General features: G+C 43.8%; 1 protein-coding gene and 1 long non-coding RNA gene across 8 annotated transcripts in view; one reads left to right on the forward strand and one right to left on the reverse strand.

Moving 5' to 3' along the window:
• Positions 1-3,068: 3,068 nt before the first annotated feature.
• On the forward strand, positions 3,069-14,544 carry LOC102926626 (uncharacterized). Of its 3 annotated transcripts, none has more exons than XR_013044771.1 (7): positions 3,069-3,175; positions 4,640-4,758; positions 5,649-5,849; positions 6,056-6,202; positions 7,819-7,869; positions 9,679-10,535; positions 14,336-14,544. It is a non-coding gene; the product is annotated as an uncharacterized LOC102926626 (long non-coding RNA). The 3 variants fall into 3 exon arrangements; XR_013044772.1 differs by having other exon boundaries at positions 9,679-10,172; positions 10,369-14,544; XR_013044773.1 differs by lacking the exons at positions 3,069-3,175; positions 14,336-14,544 and adding an exon at positions 3,247-4,022 and having other exon boundaries at positions 9,679-9,993.
• The window catches only part of LOC102926929 (baculoviral IAP repeat-containing protein 1b-like), an 80,006-nt gene continuing 78,161 nt past the window's right edge, over positions 14,542-16,386 (reverse strand). For all 5 annotated transcript variants that reach the window (XM_076551961.1, XM_076551962.1, XM_076551959.1 and 2 more), the window contains exon 15: positions 14,542-15,720. In XM_076551961.1, the coding sequence (XP_076408076.1) occupies positions 15,356-15,720 (365 nt within the window). In that variant the 3' untranslated portion in view covers positions 14,542-15,355. The remainder of the gene's footprint in view (positions 15,721-16,386) is intronic.

Genomic DNA, 16,386 nt, shown 5'->3' on the forward strand with positions numbered 1-16,386 from the left:
TTAAAATGAAACAGTTTTTTACTTATTACAATATAAAGCATATTACAGGTATACCACATATACCTACAGGTCAAGCAGTTATAGAAAGATCAAACAGAATTCTAAAGGATATGCTAAATAAACAGAAAAGGGTAACAAAAACCCCCAGAAGCCGGCGGTGGTGGCGCATGCCTTTAATCCCAGCACTCAGGAGGCAGAGCCAGGTGGATCTCTGTGAGTTCGAGGCCAGCCTGGGCTACCAAGTGAGTCCCAGGAAAGGCGAAAAGCTACACAGAGAAACCCTGTCTCAAAAAACCAAAAAAAAAAAAAAAAAACCCAGAAATCAACTGCATAATGCTCTATTAACTTTGAATTTTCTCAGTGCCAATGAGAAAGGAACAACAGCTGCAGAGATACATTGGATAATAGAAAAAAAAAAACTACAGAATTAAATCAGCCTATATACATTAAGTATATGCTGACCTCAGAATGGAAACCAGGATATGTATTACATTGGGGACGAGGTTTTGCTTTTGTTTCTACAGGAAAAGATAAGCTGTAAATACCATCAAAATTGATAAAGGTTCTATTTGAACAAGAGAGACCTCTTAATTAGAAGAGATGATAGTTCAACAACCAGGATGACCATCCAATTTAAACTAACTTATACAACTAACAAACACTTTTAATTTAATCAGATATAACTTGCCAAAAGGGAACATCCCCAAAATTAGTCTTGGAAAAGGGTTTTTTGTTTTTGTCTTTCAGGAGAATGAAGGCTAAGGAATCTGAAGAACACTGGACAAATGAGACATGTGAAGAAAAAGGACAAATCATCTAGAAAAAAATGTCCCAAGCAAAGGAGTAAATTCGCCTATTGGTATATCCATCTATAAAATTTCATAAGTCTTCCTAAATGTTTGTTTCTGCTCTTCTCTACACTTAACACAAGTGATCTTTTTCTAGTCCCAGTGTAATTAAAAATTAAAGCTGGCTTTGAAGTTGGAGAATGGCTTTGAAGTTGGAGAATGGCTCTCTCCTTCTCTAAACCTAAGCATGTTGTTAAAGGAAAATGCAAAATCTCTGTATTATGTCAGAAGAAAGAGCCATCTTCTGATTTGGGACAGAAGAAAACAAAAAAAATTACGGGACTATTTTATTGCCACTAATCTCAATTCTTTGGTTCTATTTTGGTTCTTTAAACTTTTCTTAAGGTATGAATTTTATATCAAAATTTATAAGATTAACATATATTTTAAACTTTTGTTATGATATTAATGGTCATATAGAGTACTAACTAGTTCTAGGAAAAGGCTTCATTTAGATATGCCTATACATGTTTTTGTGTTGGAGTCTCTATCAATTTTCTGCAGGGAATCATGACCAGTCCTAACAGCGAATTTGAAGTCTCCAGAAAGATGATGGGGCCCCACAACAACAATTCCACGTGGACAATAATAATAATACACTGAGCTGACAAACATCACCCAAAGATTAGCTTTGGACGACAAACTGCTCAGAACAATTTTCTGGCTCTGGCCCTTTCTGGCACCATTGGGAGTATTATCACGTTACTCTTATTAAACATCATTTTTAGTCTTGTAAAATTCCTACCTTTTGGCTATAACAGTTTCAAACTAAAGTCCTTATGATATAAGGATCCTAACTCCTATTACAAGGGAGCCAAAACTTCTTCTCTTTCACTTACATGCACATACACACATACACATAATTAAAAATAAAAATTAAAAAACTTACATTCATCACTAGAAAATAAAATAGTTCATTAAAATCCAAAGTCAGGTGGTAGTAGAGCACGTCTTTAATCCCATCCCTGGGGGGAGGGGGTACATTCCTTCTTAGGCAGAGTCTACTCCCCTTATTAGCATAGAATTTACAGAAGACTGATCATCTTTCAGCTCTTTAGAAAAATGTCTGGGACCACAGTTCTCCTGAAAATTCTGACAGGACACTACAGTACCCTTCCCAGATATTTTACCCACTTCCACAGCTGGGCACATTCTTTCTTAACTAACGATGTCTATTACCATTACTATTGGTAGGTCCCTGTTCTGATTTTTTATTCTGGGACACAAGAACCCAGAAATCTCACTGGGCCCTGTTGAGTTGCTCCGTATAGTCTAAAACACGTGGTATTTGCCAGGCTGTGCCCTGCCCTGGGAGGCTCCATTTTACTTTGAGACGGGGTCTCACTGTGAACCTCTGACTGACCTAGAACTTTCTATGTAGACCAGGCTGGCCCCAAACTCAGACCTGCTTGCCTCTGGCAACTCTACCCTCCCAACAGCTTCTGACCCCATTTTGGGGGATAATGGTTGCAGCCTCTGGGTACACCGAGAAATGTCACCATCTGTCAGGGGCCAGCTAGTACGGATTGATCAGTGACTTATTCCCGAGGACAGACAAGGGAGTCAATCTGTAAGCTCATCGGGATGAATCGAAACTATGGGGGCCATGGGTGTATCAAAATCCTATCAGGAAACCAGACCCAAGAACTTACCAGACATGCCCGACCAAGGAAACGGCCGGCCTCCCTCACCTGGGACCCACTATGCAATGGGCACCTCACACCGAAGCGGAAGGCCCTGGACCAGTCCATCCCCCAGTAACTGCTGCGTGCCTCAAGAACCGACAAGCAGAGGACGCCCTTACTGTGCAGCTTTATCGGGCTACCTGCCATCGCCATTATTTTATACTAGAACTATTGATGAAAAGGGAAAACAAATTTGACAGAACCTGTAATCCCCCAACTCGGGAAGCTGGGGGAGCAAAGGCCGACATGGACTCTATACAGCGAGCCTCAACTACCAGTGTGGGGCCCTGATTGAAAAACGAAAAAAAATGGGGGGGGGGGCGTGGAGGGAAGAAAGTGACTTGGAAGAAAATGAGAGGGAAAAAAGGGAAAGAGCTAGGAGACAGGGAAGGGGAGAAAGAGGAGGACAGAGCTGTCACAGGCGTGAGTTGGGAGCGCCTTAGCCACGTGCCTAAAGCGCGCGGAAGAGTCCCGGCTGCCTCCGGGCCACCGTGCTCTTCCGGTCCCAGCAGCCCCTCGCGGCGGAAGTCGTCACGGGGCGAGCCCCGGCAGCGTCCGCGGTAGCTTGCCATGGCGATGGGCAGCGGCGGTGCAGGCTCGGAGCAGGAGGACGCGGTGCTGTTCCGACGTGGCACCGGCCAGGTGAGGCGGCGGCCGAGGCCGAGCCGGTGCGCGCTCGGGCCCCACGCTGCTCCCCATCCGCCGGAGTGGCTGGGAGCCGCGCTTTGGTCCTGACTGTGAGGGATCCACACGCTGCTCCCCATCCGCCGGAGTGGCTGGGAGCCGCGCTTTGGTCCCGGGTGACTGAGGGATCCACACGCTGCTCCCCGTCCGCCCGAGTGCCTGGGAGCCGCGCTTTGGTCCCGGGTGACTGTGAGGGATCCACACGCTGCTCCCCCATCCGCCCGAGTGGCTGGGAGCCGCGCTTTGGTCCCGGGTGACTGTGAGGGATCCACACGCTGCTCCCCGTCCGCCGGAATGGCTGGGAGCCGCGCTTTGGCCCCGGGTGACTGTGAGGGATCCACACGCTGCTCCCCATCCGCCGGAGTGGCTGGGAGCCGCGCTTTGGTCCCGGGTGACTGTGAGGGATGTGCGGGCACAGGGACAGGCCGGCGGAAGCAATGAGACCAGTTAGGAGGCATTGCAATGCTCCAAATGTAGGTCAAGACCCAGACGTTAGCAGTGAGACTAAAATGCTGCGTTCTAGATAGAGCTTTGTAACTAGAAGGACCGAGTTTCCCAGATAATAGTCGGTAAGAAAATTTGAGAGAGAAGGGTAACTGATAGCTGAAAAGTTGCTACTTACTGCAATGCACTGAGGTGAGGAAGACGAGGAAGACTTGTGGTGTATCAAGTGTGTACGACAGAAGATCAGAGCCAGGCTTCATGGTGCTCGCTTACGGTCACAAGCACTTGGGAGATGGAGGCAGGAGGCTCAGGAATTCAAGATCGCAGAGTGCACTCGAGGCCTAAACGACAGTGACACTCCGTAAGAGTAAAATAAACACTTTTATTTTTATTTATTTATTATTATTATCATCATCATTATTGTTGTTGTTTTGTTTGTTTGTTTTTCGAAACAGGGTTTCTCTGTGAAACAGTCCTGGCTGTCCTGGAACTCACTCTGCAGACCAGGCTGGCCTTGAACTCACTGAGATCACCTGCCTCTGCCTCCCAAGTGCTGGAATCAAAGGCGTGCTTTTGATTAAGTTTATTAGCATGCACAATATTTTGGGGAACACAATACCACATTTCCCCTCTTTTTGTCTGAAATTTAAAAAAGCTTATAACTAATACAAGAAAAGTTATATACAATAAGTATATACAATATACACAGTCAAGGGAAACAAAAGCTTATGATAAAGCTGTGGCTTCCTTTAAGGTATGAAATGTTTAACCACTCTTTTCTTTATTTCCTCATGTCATACATTTTTTTGCCGGGGTGGTGGTGGGGGGGGGTGGAATCCCTGAGTATATTGAGACTTTTCTTAGGTGATGGAACCTTGAGATCATCTTATAGTGGTAACGGTCATGTTAGGAATGGTGACTTTTTAACAACGTATTTCTCCACAACACGTGCATTTATTTCTATTACTGTTTTCATAGCATGCTCTAAAGAAGGGTGACATTTGTGAAACTTCAGATAAGCCAAAAGGTACAGCCAGAAGAAAACCTGCTAAGAAGAATAAAAACCAAAAGAAGAGTGCCACGCCTCCTTGAAACAGGTTATTTATTTATTTATTTATTTATTTATTTATTTATTTATTAAACAGGGTCTTGCCCAGCCTGAGGGAAAGGGTTGCTGATGCTACTTAGAGTGAATGAGGCTGTAAACTGAATCAGCAATGTTGTTTTCTTAAGCTAATAGAGATGGAGAGATGATATACACACATACAATCATATATATATCATATATACTATATATATATATATATATTTCCTTCTCCTTCTGTGGTGCTGGGTATTAAACCCAGAGCTCCTTGCATTCTGAGTGTGTGTTGTGTAGCTGATCAGTAACTCTACCCACCCCCCCTTCTTCCCACACAATTCAACAATCCAGAAGCTATTATGGAAAACAAGAGTTTTGGTAACTAGGTCTGCTAATTTAAAAGCCGAGGTCTGAGGTGGGAGTATAGCTCAGTGGTAGAGCAGCTGCCTAGTACACACCCAGCCCGGGTGTCCCAGCCTCAAACCCACACTGAACTAGAACAAAGCCATGTAGACGAGCTGACATTTTTGTTTGTTTGGTTTGGTTTTTGAGTTTGTTTGTTTTTTTAAGTAAATATTTAGATGCCTCATTAGTCAGGTCATTTTTACCCAAAGGGGAAGGGTATTGATGTTTGAGGAGCACTTGCTTTTTTCTGGCCCGTGTTGGATGTGTCATACACTTTCGGTCTGTTTGTTCTTCATGGCACATTTAGGCGTAGAGTACATTGCAGCCGTTCATCATTACAGCCGTTCGTCTGTCTGGGGAAAGGGCATGCAGGGGACTAAGAGCAGTGTCGGTAATTAAGTAGATGGGAGGGTTGGAATTGCAGTTGGAGAGCTGGATTATGGTTTGTTCTCTTCCAAAGAAGTAACGTGTGCACGTCTGTGTCTTTCATTTCTTTCGTAGTGGAAAGTTGGTGATAAATGTTCTGCCATTTGGTCAGAAGACGGCTGTGTTTACCCAGCTACCATTGCTTCCATTGATTTCAAGAGAGAAACCTGTGTTGTGGTTTATACTGGATATGGAAACAGAGAGGAGCAAAATCTGTCTGATCTCCTTTCTCCAACCTGTGAAGTAGCTAATCGTTCAGAACAGAGCACTCAGGAGGTAAGGTGATGAACATGTCCGTTCCTGAAGGTGGGGACTAACTACAGAAAAAGCATTATAACCAGTTGTCACTTGACCCACTGAGGCATTATATAACAGTCTCACTCTCCCTATTCTCTTCTCATTGTCTTTTTGCTGGGGCCGTACAAATGCTGGGCAAGTGCTCTGCCTCTGCATAGCAAAAATGTTTGTTTTTCTTTATAAAGAATGAAAGTCAAGCTTCAACAGACGACAGTGAAAACTCCTCCAGATCCCTCGGAAGTAAACCACACAGCAAGTCCAAAGCTGCTCCGTGGAACTCGTTTCTCCCTCCACCACCCCCAATGCCAGGGTCAGGATTGGGACCAGGAAAGGTAAGCGTTCTGTTCAGAAAATTAGTTATGAAGGAAGTAATTCCCACTGGGACCCTTGCTCTTCTTTTAAGTAATTTATAGCTTTCCTATGAAACTGTACTTTTCCCAGGCCAGAATTCATAAAAAGGAAATGCAAGAGTGAAGTCAAGAGTTGGGGGTTATTAGCTCTCCAGATTGCCATGGGGTAGTAGACTAATAACTAGTACACTTTCCTTTTTAAAAACCTTTTTATCACATTTATATAGTGTGTGTGTGTGTGTGTGTGTGTGTGTGTGTGTGTGTGTATTTGCACACATGCTACTGTGGAAGTCGGAAGTCAGCTTGCAGGTGTAGGCTCTCACCTTCCACCATGTTGTTCCCGGGATAGAACTGGGCTGTTTGGATGTCAATTCAGACACACATATGGATAAATGTAGATGGCATTTAAGTGAGAAAGAAGGGCACTGGGGCCAGTCTGACCAGGACAACAGTCAATGTTTGAGGACTTAGTTTTCTCTTAAACTCTAGCACTTTCTCTTTAGTGAGTTCTTCGGTTTGTTCCTTTGTGGGGGGCTGGGTTACAGACTGTGGGACCTGAGGCGAGTGCTGTCCCCTGAGCTACACCCTCCGCTTTAGTGAGTGAGTGAGTGAGGTCACGTCATTGGTCAGGAGATTCACTAACAGTGAGGGAAGAAAAAGTGAACTCCAGCTTAGTATTTTACTTGGTGATTGTCACTTTGTTTCTGTTGTTTGGGGTTGGTTTGTTTGTTTGCAGGGGCAGGGTCCCACTCTGTAGCCCAGGTTTCTCTGAATCACCGTAGCCCAGGCCACCCTCCAAACTGCAGCAATCTTCCTGCCTTAGCTTTCCAGGTGCTGGGTACAGGGGTGCCACCGTGCCCAGCGTGGTTCAGTCACCTTAAAGCATATCGGAATGCTGTAGACTGCTTTTTAAAATGCACACTTATTTTCTGATGGCATTTTATTAAATAAAATTAGTACGATATCTCACATGAAACAGACTACTTATTTGGTTGTTCTTTAGTGCTGGGGAGCAGACCCAGAGCCTTGCACGTCAGGCAGATGCTGCAGCGCCGGCTGTGACCCCAGTCTCCTGGCTTTGTGGCAGGGTCTTACTGTGTAGTTTAGCCCTGCACTGGCCCGGCTGTGACCCCAGTCTCCTGGCTTTGTGGCAGGGTCTTACTGTGTAGTTTAGCCCTGCACTGGCCCGGCTGTGACCCCAGTCTCCTGGCTTTGTGGCAGGGTCTTACTGTGTAGTTTGGCCCTGCACTAGCCCGGCTGCCCTGAAGCCAAGATCTCTTGCCCGTCTCCTGAACGCTGGCCTTGTCAGGTGCGCGTCGCTAAGTTGGGCTCAAGGGCTTTTTGTTTTGTTTTGTTTTTTAAGCAGACCAGATTAGCTTTGAACTCACAGAGATCCCCCTGCCTCTGTCTTCTGAGTGCTGGCTTTAGACTCCTGTGAAACTGAAGGCGGCCTTGGACTGCTGATCTCCTTTCTTGTACCCACCCCCATCCCCCACCCTGCCCCACCCACGCTTGCTATCATGCTTGGCTTGAACTGTTGATTCACATTTATTAGTGTGTGTCCTGTTCTTTTAACTTTTCATTTGCTCTCTTTACAGGGTTTCAGACAAAATAAGAAAGAAGGAAAGCGCTCACATACAAATTAAACAGTAAGTCTGTTATTGTAAGAACTAATCTTACCTTTGCATAACTTTCATAGTTAGTGGAAAATGAGTGTTTTAAACATTTAAAAGTTGAAATGTCAAAAAGTTTATGTAAAACTATACTGAAGACATTTTTTATTATTATTATTTTATTTATTTTTTGGTTTTTCAAGACAGGGTTTCTTTGTGTAGCTTTTTTTTTTTTTTTTTTTTTTTTGATGCCTGTCCTGGATCTCACTCTGTAGACCAGGCTGGCCTTGAACTCACAGAGATCCACCTGGTTCTGCCTCCTGAGTGCTGAGATTAAAGGTTTGCACCACCACCCCACTGACATTTTATTTTTCAAAAGTGTGTGTGTGTGTGTGTGTGTGTGTAGCCAGAGGAGAGTGTTAGATCCCCTGGAGCTTGAGTTGCATGTAGTTGTCAGCTCCGTGACATGGTGCCGGGAACTCACCTAAGGTCCTGTAGAAGAGTAGCAAGTGCTCTTAACTGCTGAACTCACTCCCCAGCCCCACTAAAGACTGCCAAAAATTAGATTAAATATTGAACTATCCCCACTTAATCAAATTTTCATGATGTCAAAGTGTCATCTCCCAAATATCTGGTGGTTGGTTTGGTTATGTGGGCAAAACATGCTTTATGAGAAAAGATTCTGAGGCTGGCCTTCAACTCCATGTTGTCCTGCCTCGGTCTCAGAGTGCGAGGATTATGGATACGCCGTATCACACCTGGTTTAGAATCTGGTTTAGGGTGTGAGGATAATTGCAGTGCCATTGGCCACTGGCCAGTCAGGCTTGCTGCTTTGGGGGGGTGGGGGGCAGTAGGGATTGAACCTAGGGCCTCCCCCATGCAGGGAGCAAACATTCTGCCACTGAGCCGGATCACCAGTCCCACGTGCACTTTAAGTTAAACTGTTTTGTGTGCCTGGAGGTTTTGCCTACATGTGTGTTTATGTACTGTGTGCATGCCTGATGCCCTCAAGGCTAGAAGAGGGCACTGGATCCCATGAACCTGGAGTTATATATAGGTGGTTATAAGTTGCCTGGGTCTTCTAACAAGAGCAGTAAGTGCTAGTAACCACTAAGCCATCTCTCCAGGACCTCCCCCCCCCCCCACACACACACACACTTGGATAAACGATGCAGTGTGCAATACACTGCATCATCTCTTGTCTTAGTCACTGTTCTGGTGCTGTGAAGGGACACCATGACCAAGGCAACTCCTATAAAGAAAGCGTTGACCTGAGGGCTTGCTCACAGTTTTAGAGAGTTAGTCTGTGATCATCATGGCAGGAGGCCGACAGGCATGGCTCTGGGATGGTGGCTGTTTACACAGAGTTCTTCTTGTAACTTTCTAGAGGCCCTAATATTTTTAGTTCCTTTTTTAACTCTAGAGACACCTAAAATTATAATTCTGAGTGGCTTTTAGTTTTACTATATTGAAAAAATGCTCATTAGACTGTAGCAGTCACTACTTTTTAATGAAAAGTTTTAACACATGATTTGATAATTTGTATGTTTTAAATTCTAGTAGAACAGATCAATACTAGTATTCCTTAATTTTGAAAGTTACTATTATGTTTATATTAGCATATTTTTATTCTTTGCATTCAGTATAAAAATAAGATTTAGAGGCTGACAAGATGCTTCAGAGGGCAAAGGCCTGATGACCTGAGTTCAGTCCCCAGGGTGGAAGGAGAGAGCCTACTAGTTGTCTCTGACTCCACACTCATATATTTTCACACACACACACATACAATTTCTTCTTTTTTTTTAATATTATGTGACTGCCTAGACTTTTTTCTTTCAAATTCAGGTTCAGCTCTCTGCCAAGGAGATGGTATGTTGGTGTCCCTGGTCGATATGAACAGACATCTCATCGTCATCTTGGGAACTCTTGGCTGAGTGATGTCATCACCAGTGTTTTCCCGTTCTGGGTCCGGGCCTAACTCACCAGTAGGGTGTGTTTAGAGCACGATCACTTTGAGGAAGAGAATGGTGGAACTGTGAGCACATGGAAGTCAGTCTGCCAAAACTGTGACTGAGCACACTTGTACAACTGTAACTCCCTTAGTGTGTGAAGATTTTTATTCATGCCTTTACAAACAAATAAAGTCCTTGTTTGAAATATTTTCCTTTGGGATACATACAGTGAAGTTGAGTCTGTTTAAAGATACAGGAAGAAAACTACTCAGACTTATTACCCGGGTAAAGGGTAATTTCTGAAGGTGGGACAAATTGACAATTTAAGGTTGGGAAACAAAAGCTAGTTCATGTCACAGGGGCTACACTGGCTAGCCAGGAACCAAGGTGAGTTCTGGGTTGTATGTGTGTGTGTGTTTCCCATGGCTCAAATCTGGAGGTCGGAGAACGGCGTGTGTGTGTGTGTGTGTGTGTGTGTGTGTGTGTGTGTGTGTGTGTGTGTGTGTGTGTCCCCGTCCCATGGCTCACATCTGGAGATCAGAGAACGGCTTGTGAAGTCTTTTCTCTCCTTCCTACTGTGTAGGTTCTAAGGATTGAATCCAGGTTGTTGGTTGGCAGGTGCCTTTACCTGCTGAGCCGTCTCACCAGCCCTGTTCTTCACTTTTTTGAAAGAGTCTTGTTGTGCAGCCTGAGTTTCCTGCAGTTTACAGTCCTCTTGACTCTGCCCCCAGATGCTGACATCACAGACAGGTACCACCACACCTAACTGTGTTGTCTTTTAGAAGCTGTATTGTTCTCTTTGCACTCTCCCTTGTCTGTCTCCCTCTCTCCGATGTCCCTTACCTCCTCATGTATATATACTGCCTGACCCAGTTGCCCCTTGTTGCTCAAATCCTAAAAGGTCTTATAATATAAAACCTGGAGCCAGATTGGGGTAATGCTGAAAGATCAAAGAGACAGAGGAACAAGCCACTGCCGAATCTTACCTTTAGGAATCTTCCTCCTGAAAAGCCTCTAGTTCCTGTCTCCTCATGCCTTATATACCTTTCTCTGCCCTGCCATTACTTCCTTCTTAGTGCCAGGATTAAAGGTGTGTGACTCCCAAGTATTGGAATTAAAGGAATGTGCCACCACTGCCTGGCTCTGTTTCTCTCCTAGACTGAGTCAATCCCATGTAGCTCATTGTGGCTTTGAATTCACAGAGATCCAGATGGATCTCTGCCTCCCAAGTGCTAAGATTAAAGGCATGTGCCACCACTGCCTGGCCTCTATGTTTGATCTAGTGGCTTGTTCTGTTCTCTGATTTTCAGGCAGATTTTATTAGGGTACACAATGTATCACCACAGCCCCTGCCGTTCTCTCCCCATCATGGCCTTACAGTTCCATGTGTGCCTTCATTAGAGTCTTGTGGTGAGGGTTGGTGTCAAGCACTCAGTCTTCTCCCTGGTTCATTCACCTCTGGAGGAAAAGGTTATGAGATCAGCTCTGTTGAGCTGGAGATGGAGCCCATGGTAGAGCTTGCCTTACATGTACAAAGCCCTGGGTTTCATCTCCACTACCATAAAAACAATATGGTAAATGCTATTCCTTTCCTAAGTTTTGGCTAGGTAAACTAAATTAACTAAGCTCCCTATGTGCCTAGATATTAGCTGTCAAGTAAGTATTATTAAATTAATGAATAGTCAATATCTAGTAAGTAGCTTTGCAAAATATGACTTGAGCTTTTAGAGGGAATATTACCTTTCATGACTGTTGGCTATTATAGATTTGGCATAGCTTAATTGGTTAATTTGCAAGTTAAATTTAATTACTAATATATCCAGTTAACTTCCAGCCAGATATTAGACATTAACATTAATTTTTATTCCCTTTAGTACCCAGTACATTTACTTGGACTGAGCTTATTCATTCTGGCAAATACTCAACTTTTTTTAAGTGCTGGGAATTGCTCTTGGTGAAACTAGGATGCCTTGTATGTTGGCATATGATACAGCACCAGTTACTTGAAAAGCTGAGGTGGTAGGATTCGTCATTTAAGACCAGCCTGGCCAACATGAGACCACGTCTGATGCAGTAACAACAAAGGGAAGGCTGAACTAAAGACAGTAGGCAGTGGAGGTGGCTCAGTGGGAGAGGCCAGCGCAGAGGGACAGCAAGAGCATCACTGGTCTGTCGGCCCAGCCTAGCCTCAAAGCCCCAAGTTCCAGGGTCTCCAGGGAATACTGCAAGCGGTGACAAAGACACCTGTGGTGACCTTTGGCACATAGACATGGGCATATGCATACCCACGCATACACATGCACTCTATCATCTCAGACACAAAATGGAAAATAGCCTACAGCGGGTGGTTAGAAAGCTTATATTGGCCCACAGTTCTGGAGGTTCAGGGCTGATGATTTTGTCTAGTGTGCTGAGCTCAAATCAGGCATAATATCAAAAGAGGCAATGAGCTTGATTTGTGTGCTTTGTGTATGTGCATGTGTGTTTTGTGTATGTGTTCATACTTGGCCTCTCAGGAAGCCACTAGGATTCAGTGGGAGCTTCACCTTGATGACCTTATCCTAAATACCTTCCAAAGACCCCAGCTGTAAGCACAGTAGGTTAAGTTCCCATTCCTGGTAGCTCACAGGAGGGACTGCATTTCCAAACCATGGCATGAGAGAACATCCTAGGAAAAGCAACAGAAAATGCCTTTGTATAAGAATGTGTGTGGAATATTCAAGGACAAGCAAGGAGGCCAGTGGCCAGAGTGAGAGGAAGCATAAGGAGATGGGGATGAGCAGGAGCCAAGGGTCAGGCTGTACATAGGCCGCTGTGAGGTTGAGAGCATTTCCCTTTAGCTGCAAGGTGGAACATGACCTGACTTCCAGAAGGAGCCTCTGACCACTCAGCTGGATGAGGTGTTCCAGGAAGTGCACTCACACACAGTCAAGAGAACTCAGATGCCCCCCAGTGGTTAGAAGAGGAACAGCAGAGGACTGAGCTGGAGCTGTCTGAGGAGGAAACCAGGAGTGAGGCCCTAAGGTCAGATGAAGCAGGTATTTCCTAGAGACCCGTGATGAGCCAGCCCATCAGTAGCTCAGATGCTGGAAACAGGACAAGTAAGATGAAGGTGGCAACACAGTCATTGAATGTACCAATGTGGAGGTCGCTGGTGATGCTAAAACAGCTGTTTGGGTGGGATGGAAGAGATAAAAGCTTGGGGGAGAGGATGTAAGCATGAAAGAACACTTACCCGTGCTTGTAAAGAACTCTTCCAATGAAAGTTGTTTTCTAGACCTTTGGAGCTTAGTAAAATCATATTTAATATCTTTTTATTAGTTTACAGTTACTATTACTTATTTCAGTTGTGCTCTATGTGTAATATTCTTTGTTATAAAATTGACTTCCTGGTTTTGTTTTGCTTTTTTAAAAAAAAACAAAAACTTAAAAATAAAGCAGATGTTCAGAAAAGCAGCCCATTTGAAGGAGTCAGAGTTGGGATATGGAGTGTGTGACCAGAAATAGACATTTCAGTAGTTTTGTTTTTCCTTTTTAAGTGCTGAGGAATAAATCAGAACCATTGAACTCTTACTAGAAATGTTTCTTTTTTCTTTTTAAAAGACTTATTTTTTGTTTTATGGGTATGAGTATTTTGTCTGCATATATATGTGTGTACCATGTGTTAGACTAGTATCCAGAGAGGCCAGAAAAGGATGTTGTATTTCCTGAAATTGGAGTTACAGATGACTGTAAACTGCCATGGGATTGATGGGAATTGAACCTGGGACCTCTGCAAGAACCATGACTACTTTTAACCACTGAGCCAGGTCTTCTAAAAGAGCAGCCAGTGCTCTTAACTGCTGAGCTCTCTCTTCAGGCCTTACTTAATTTTATACTTATGTATTTTCAGTGGTGCTAGAGATTGTGCTTAGGATCTCAGGAACACTATGTAGGCACACACTTTTGAACTACACCTCAAGCTTGAATTTTTATATTAAATATTAAAATAACAGGCAATTTATAAGACAAAATTGGACAAAAGGGAGGAAATAATTAAGACCGTCTACCTCAGTTCTCAGAGATAACCAATGCTAATTATTTTCTATTTTTAACTTTAGGAATCTTTTTCCAAGATTTATTGTAGGATAACTGAAAAATAAAAGGCATATATATTTAAAGTACATAGGTGTTTCTTATATACATTATGTGTCAGGACATGGTCCAAGAATAGAGTCATGTGAGGAGAATTCTGAGTGCTTGTGATTTCTTCAGAACATGGAATTGTTCTTGGAATGTATTTTTGTGTTCCTCCTAGGTGTAGCAGATAGGACTGAGTTTACTTCATATTGCTCATTATTGCTTACTGTTGTTATTCAATTAAATGCTTAAATTATCCTTAATTTGCCTCTTTAGAGTGGTTCTCAGCCTTCCTAATGTTTCAGTCCTTTAATACAGCTCCTCATGTTGTAACCCCAATCATAAAATTATTTTTGTTGCTACTTCATAACTGTAGTTTTGCTACTGTTAGGAATCGTAATGTAAATATCTGTGTTTTCCGATGGTCCTAGGTGACTGCTGTGAAGGGGTCATTTGACCAAATGGTCTCGAAGGACAAGTTGAGAAATGCTGTTCTGTAGAAAAACATGTTTTTGCCGAATGCAGCTTGTTTTTATAATTGTCTACAGCTTGAACACAAGAGAACTTTACTTAGGTGACCTCCCTTAACTCCCCAAGTATAAATTGTCTGATGCTCTGAATAAAGCTGGCTATTGCATGAGATTGTAGTCGGCTTCATTTATTGACTCCATCCTCCCAGGTCCCACCACCTCTAGAGCAGTGACCAGTATGAAATGACAATTATCACAATCAAGTTAATATACCCAGGAATCCTTACAAGATCAAATCACATAAAACAGACTGGATTCCCAACAAAATTATAAAGCTGTCATAATATATGTAATTCTCAAAAGCCTCTGGAACAAAAGCAGATTTCTCTAAGCCCACTTTCTTTTTCACATCCGCAATGGATGGGAGATGGTGTGAGCAAGCATGGCCAAACCAAGGCTGGTGACTATACAGAAGCCCTGCAAAGACTAAAGAGCATCTCTGCAAAGAGTTGTCTGCATCCTGTGCTAAAGTCGACTCGTGCTTCATCATGGGTGGGACGGACTCATCCTTAAACTGGCCATTTCTTACCTCCATCAAATGCTCCTTCCTTGTGGCTTTTACACAGATCAATGTTCCTTTCTCTGCCTCTTCCTGTTGACCTTGGCAATGGAGGATTCTCAGTATGAACTTGAGTGAGGCTCTAGTCTTTAGACAGGACCATACGAGGATTGCCAAGGACTGCTCAATGTGGGCGTGCAGGCTTTCAAACAGTTAACAGCCTGACAGGTTAAGAATATTCTTGTGTATGTAATAGTAAAGGATTTGGTTCATCAGCAGGTCTTGTTATATAACCTAGCTGGACTCAACCTCTTGACCCTCCTGTCTCAGTCTCTTAAGTACTGGGGACACAATGCTTGTCTAGAGTGAAATGTATTCGAAAATTGGGTTTTGAGACCTCCAGTAATCTTCAGCTGCATCCTTCACTTCTGAATGACAGGAGAGAAGGGCACTACCCACTGCCAGTGAACAATCAAGCATTTGGACTGAGGGTGTCGCTCCTTCACAGCATTAATCACTTTCATGTCCTCTTCATCCAGGAGCCAACTGAGCATATGAAGCCTGATGAGGCTGGGCAGTCGGGACACACACTGACTCAGAGCCTTGACAGTGGTGGCCTGAACTTGGATGGATTCTGGGAGATGCCTGGAAATGTTGAGCACTTGCAAGTTTGGCAGGTTGTCCAAGGCTTGAAAGAAATGTCTGTACCCTTCCTCTGTAATCTTGTGATTCATTGAAAGATCTAAATTTTCAAGTTTCTGGAAACCTCCACTGGTTGCTCCCTTGGCTGGAAAGAGAGCAAACCAAAATATTTATGAAGACAAAATGCCAAGGACTTGAGTAAAGCTTACAAGGTTATTGTAACTAACCTCATACCCACCAATGAAAGCAGAGATTGCTCAGCATTTTGTCTCCTAAGACCAGGTCCTACTTACATAGCCCTAGCTGGCCTGGAACTTATTTATGTAGATAAGGCTGGCCTAGAACTCACTTATATAGATGAGGCTAGCCTAGAATTCACTTATGTAGATGAGGATGGCCTAGAACTCACTTATGTAGATGAGGCTGGCCTAGAACTCACTTATGTAGATGAGGCTGGCCTAGAACTCACTTATGTAGATGAGGCTAGTCTAGAACTCACTTATGTAGATGAGGCTGGCCTAGAACTCACTTATGTAGATGAGGCTGGCCTAGAACTCACTTATGTAGATGAGGCTGGCCTAGGACTCACTTATGTAGATGAGGCTGGCCTAGGACTCACTTATGTAGATGAGGCTGGCCTAGGACTCACTTATGTAGATGAGGCTGGCCTAGAACTCACTTATGTAGATGAGGCTGACCTAGAACTCACTTATGTAGATGAGGCTGGCCTAGGACTCACTTATGTAGATGAGGCTGGCCTAGGACTCACTTATGTAGATGAGGCTGGTCTAGAACTCACTTATGTAGAGGA

The sequence above is a fragment of the Peromyscus maniculatus genome, chromosome 15 (assembly GCF_049852395.1).
Source record: "Peromyscus maniculatus bairdii isolate BWxNUB_F1_BW_parent chromosome 15, HU_Pman_BW_mat_3.1, whole genome shotgun sequence".
NCBI classification, from domain to species: Eukaryota; Metazoa; Chordata; class Mammalia; order Rodentia; family Cricetidae; genus Peromyscus; species Peromyscus maniculatus.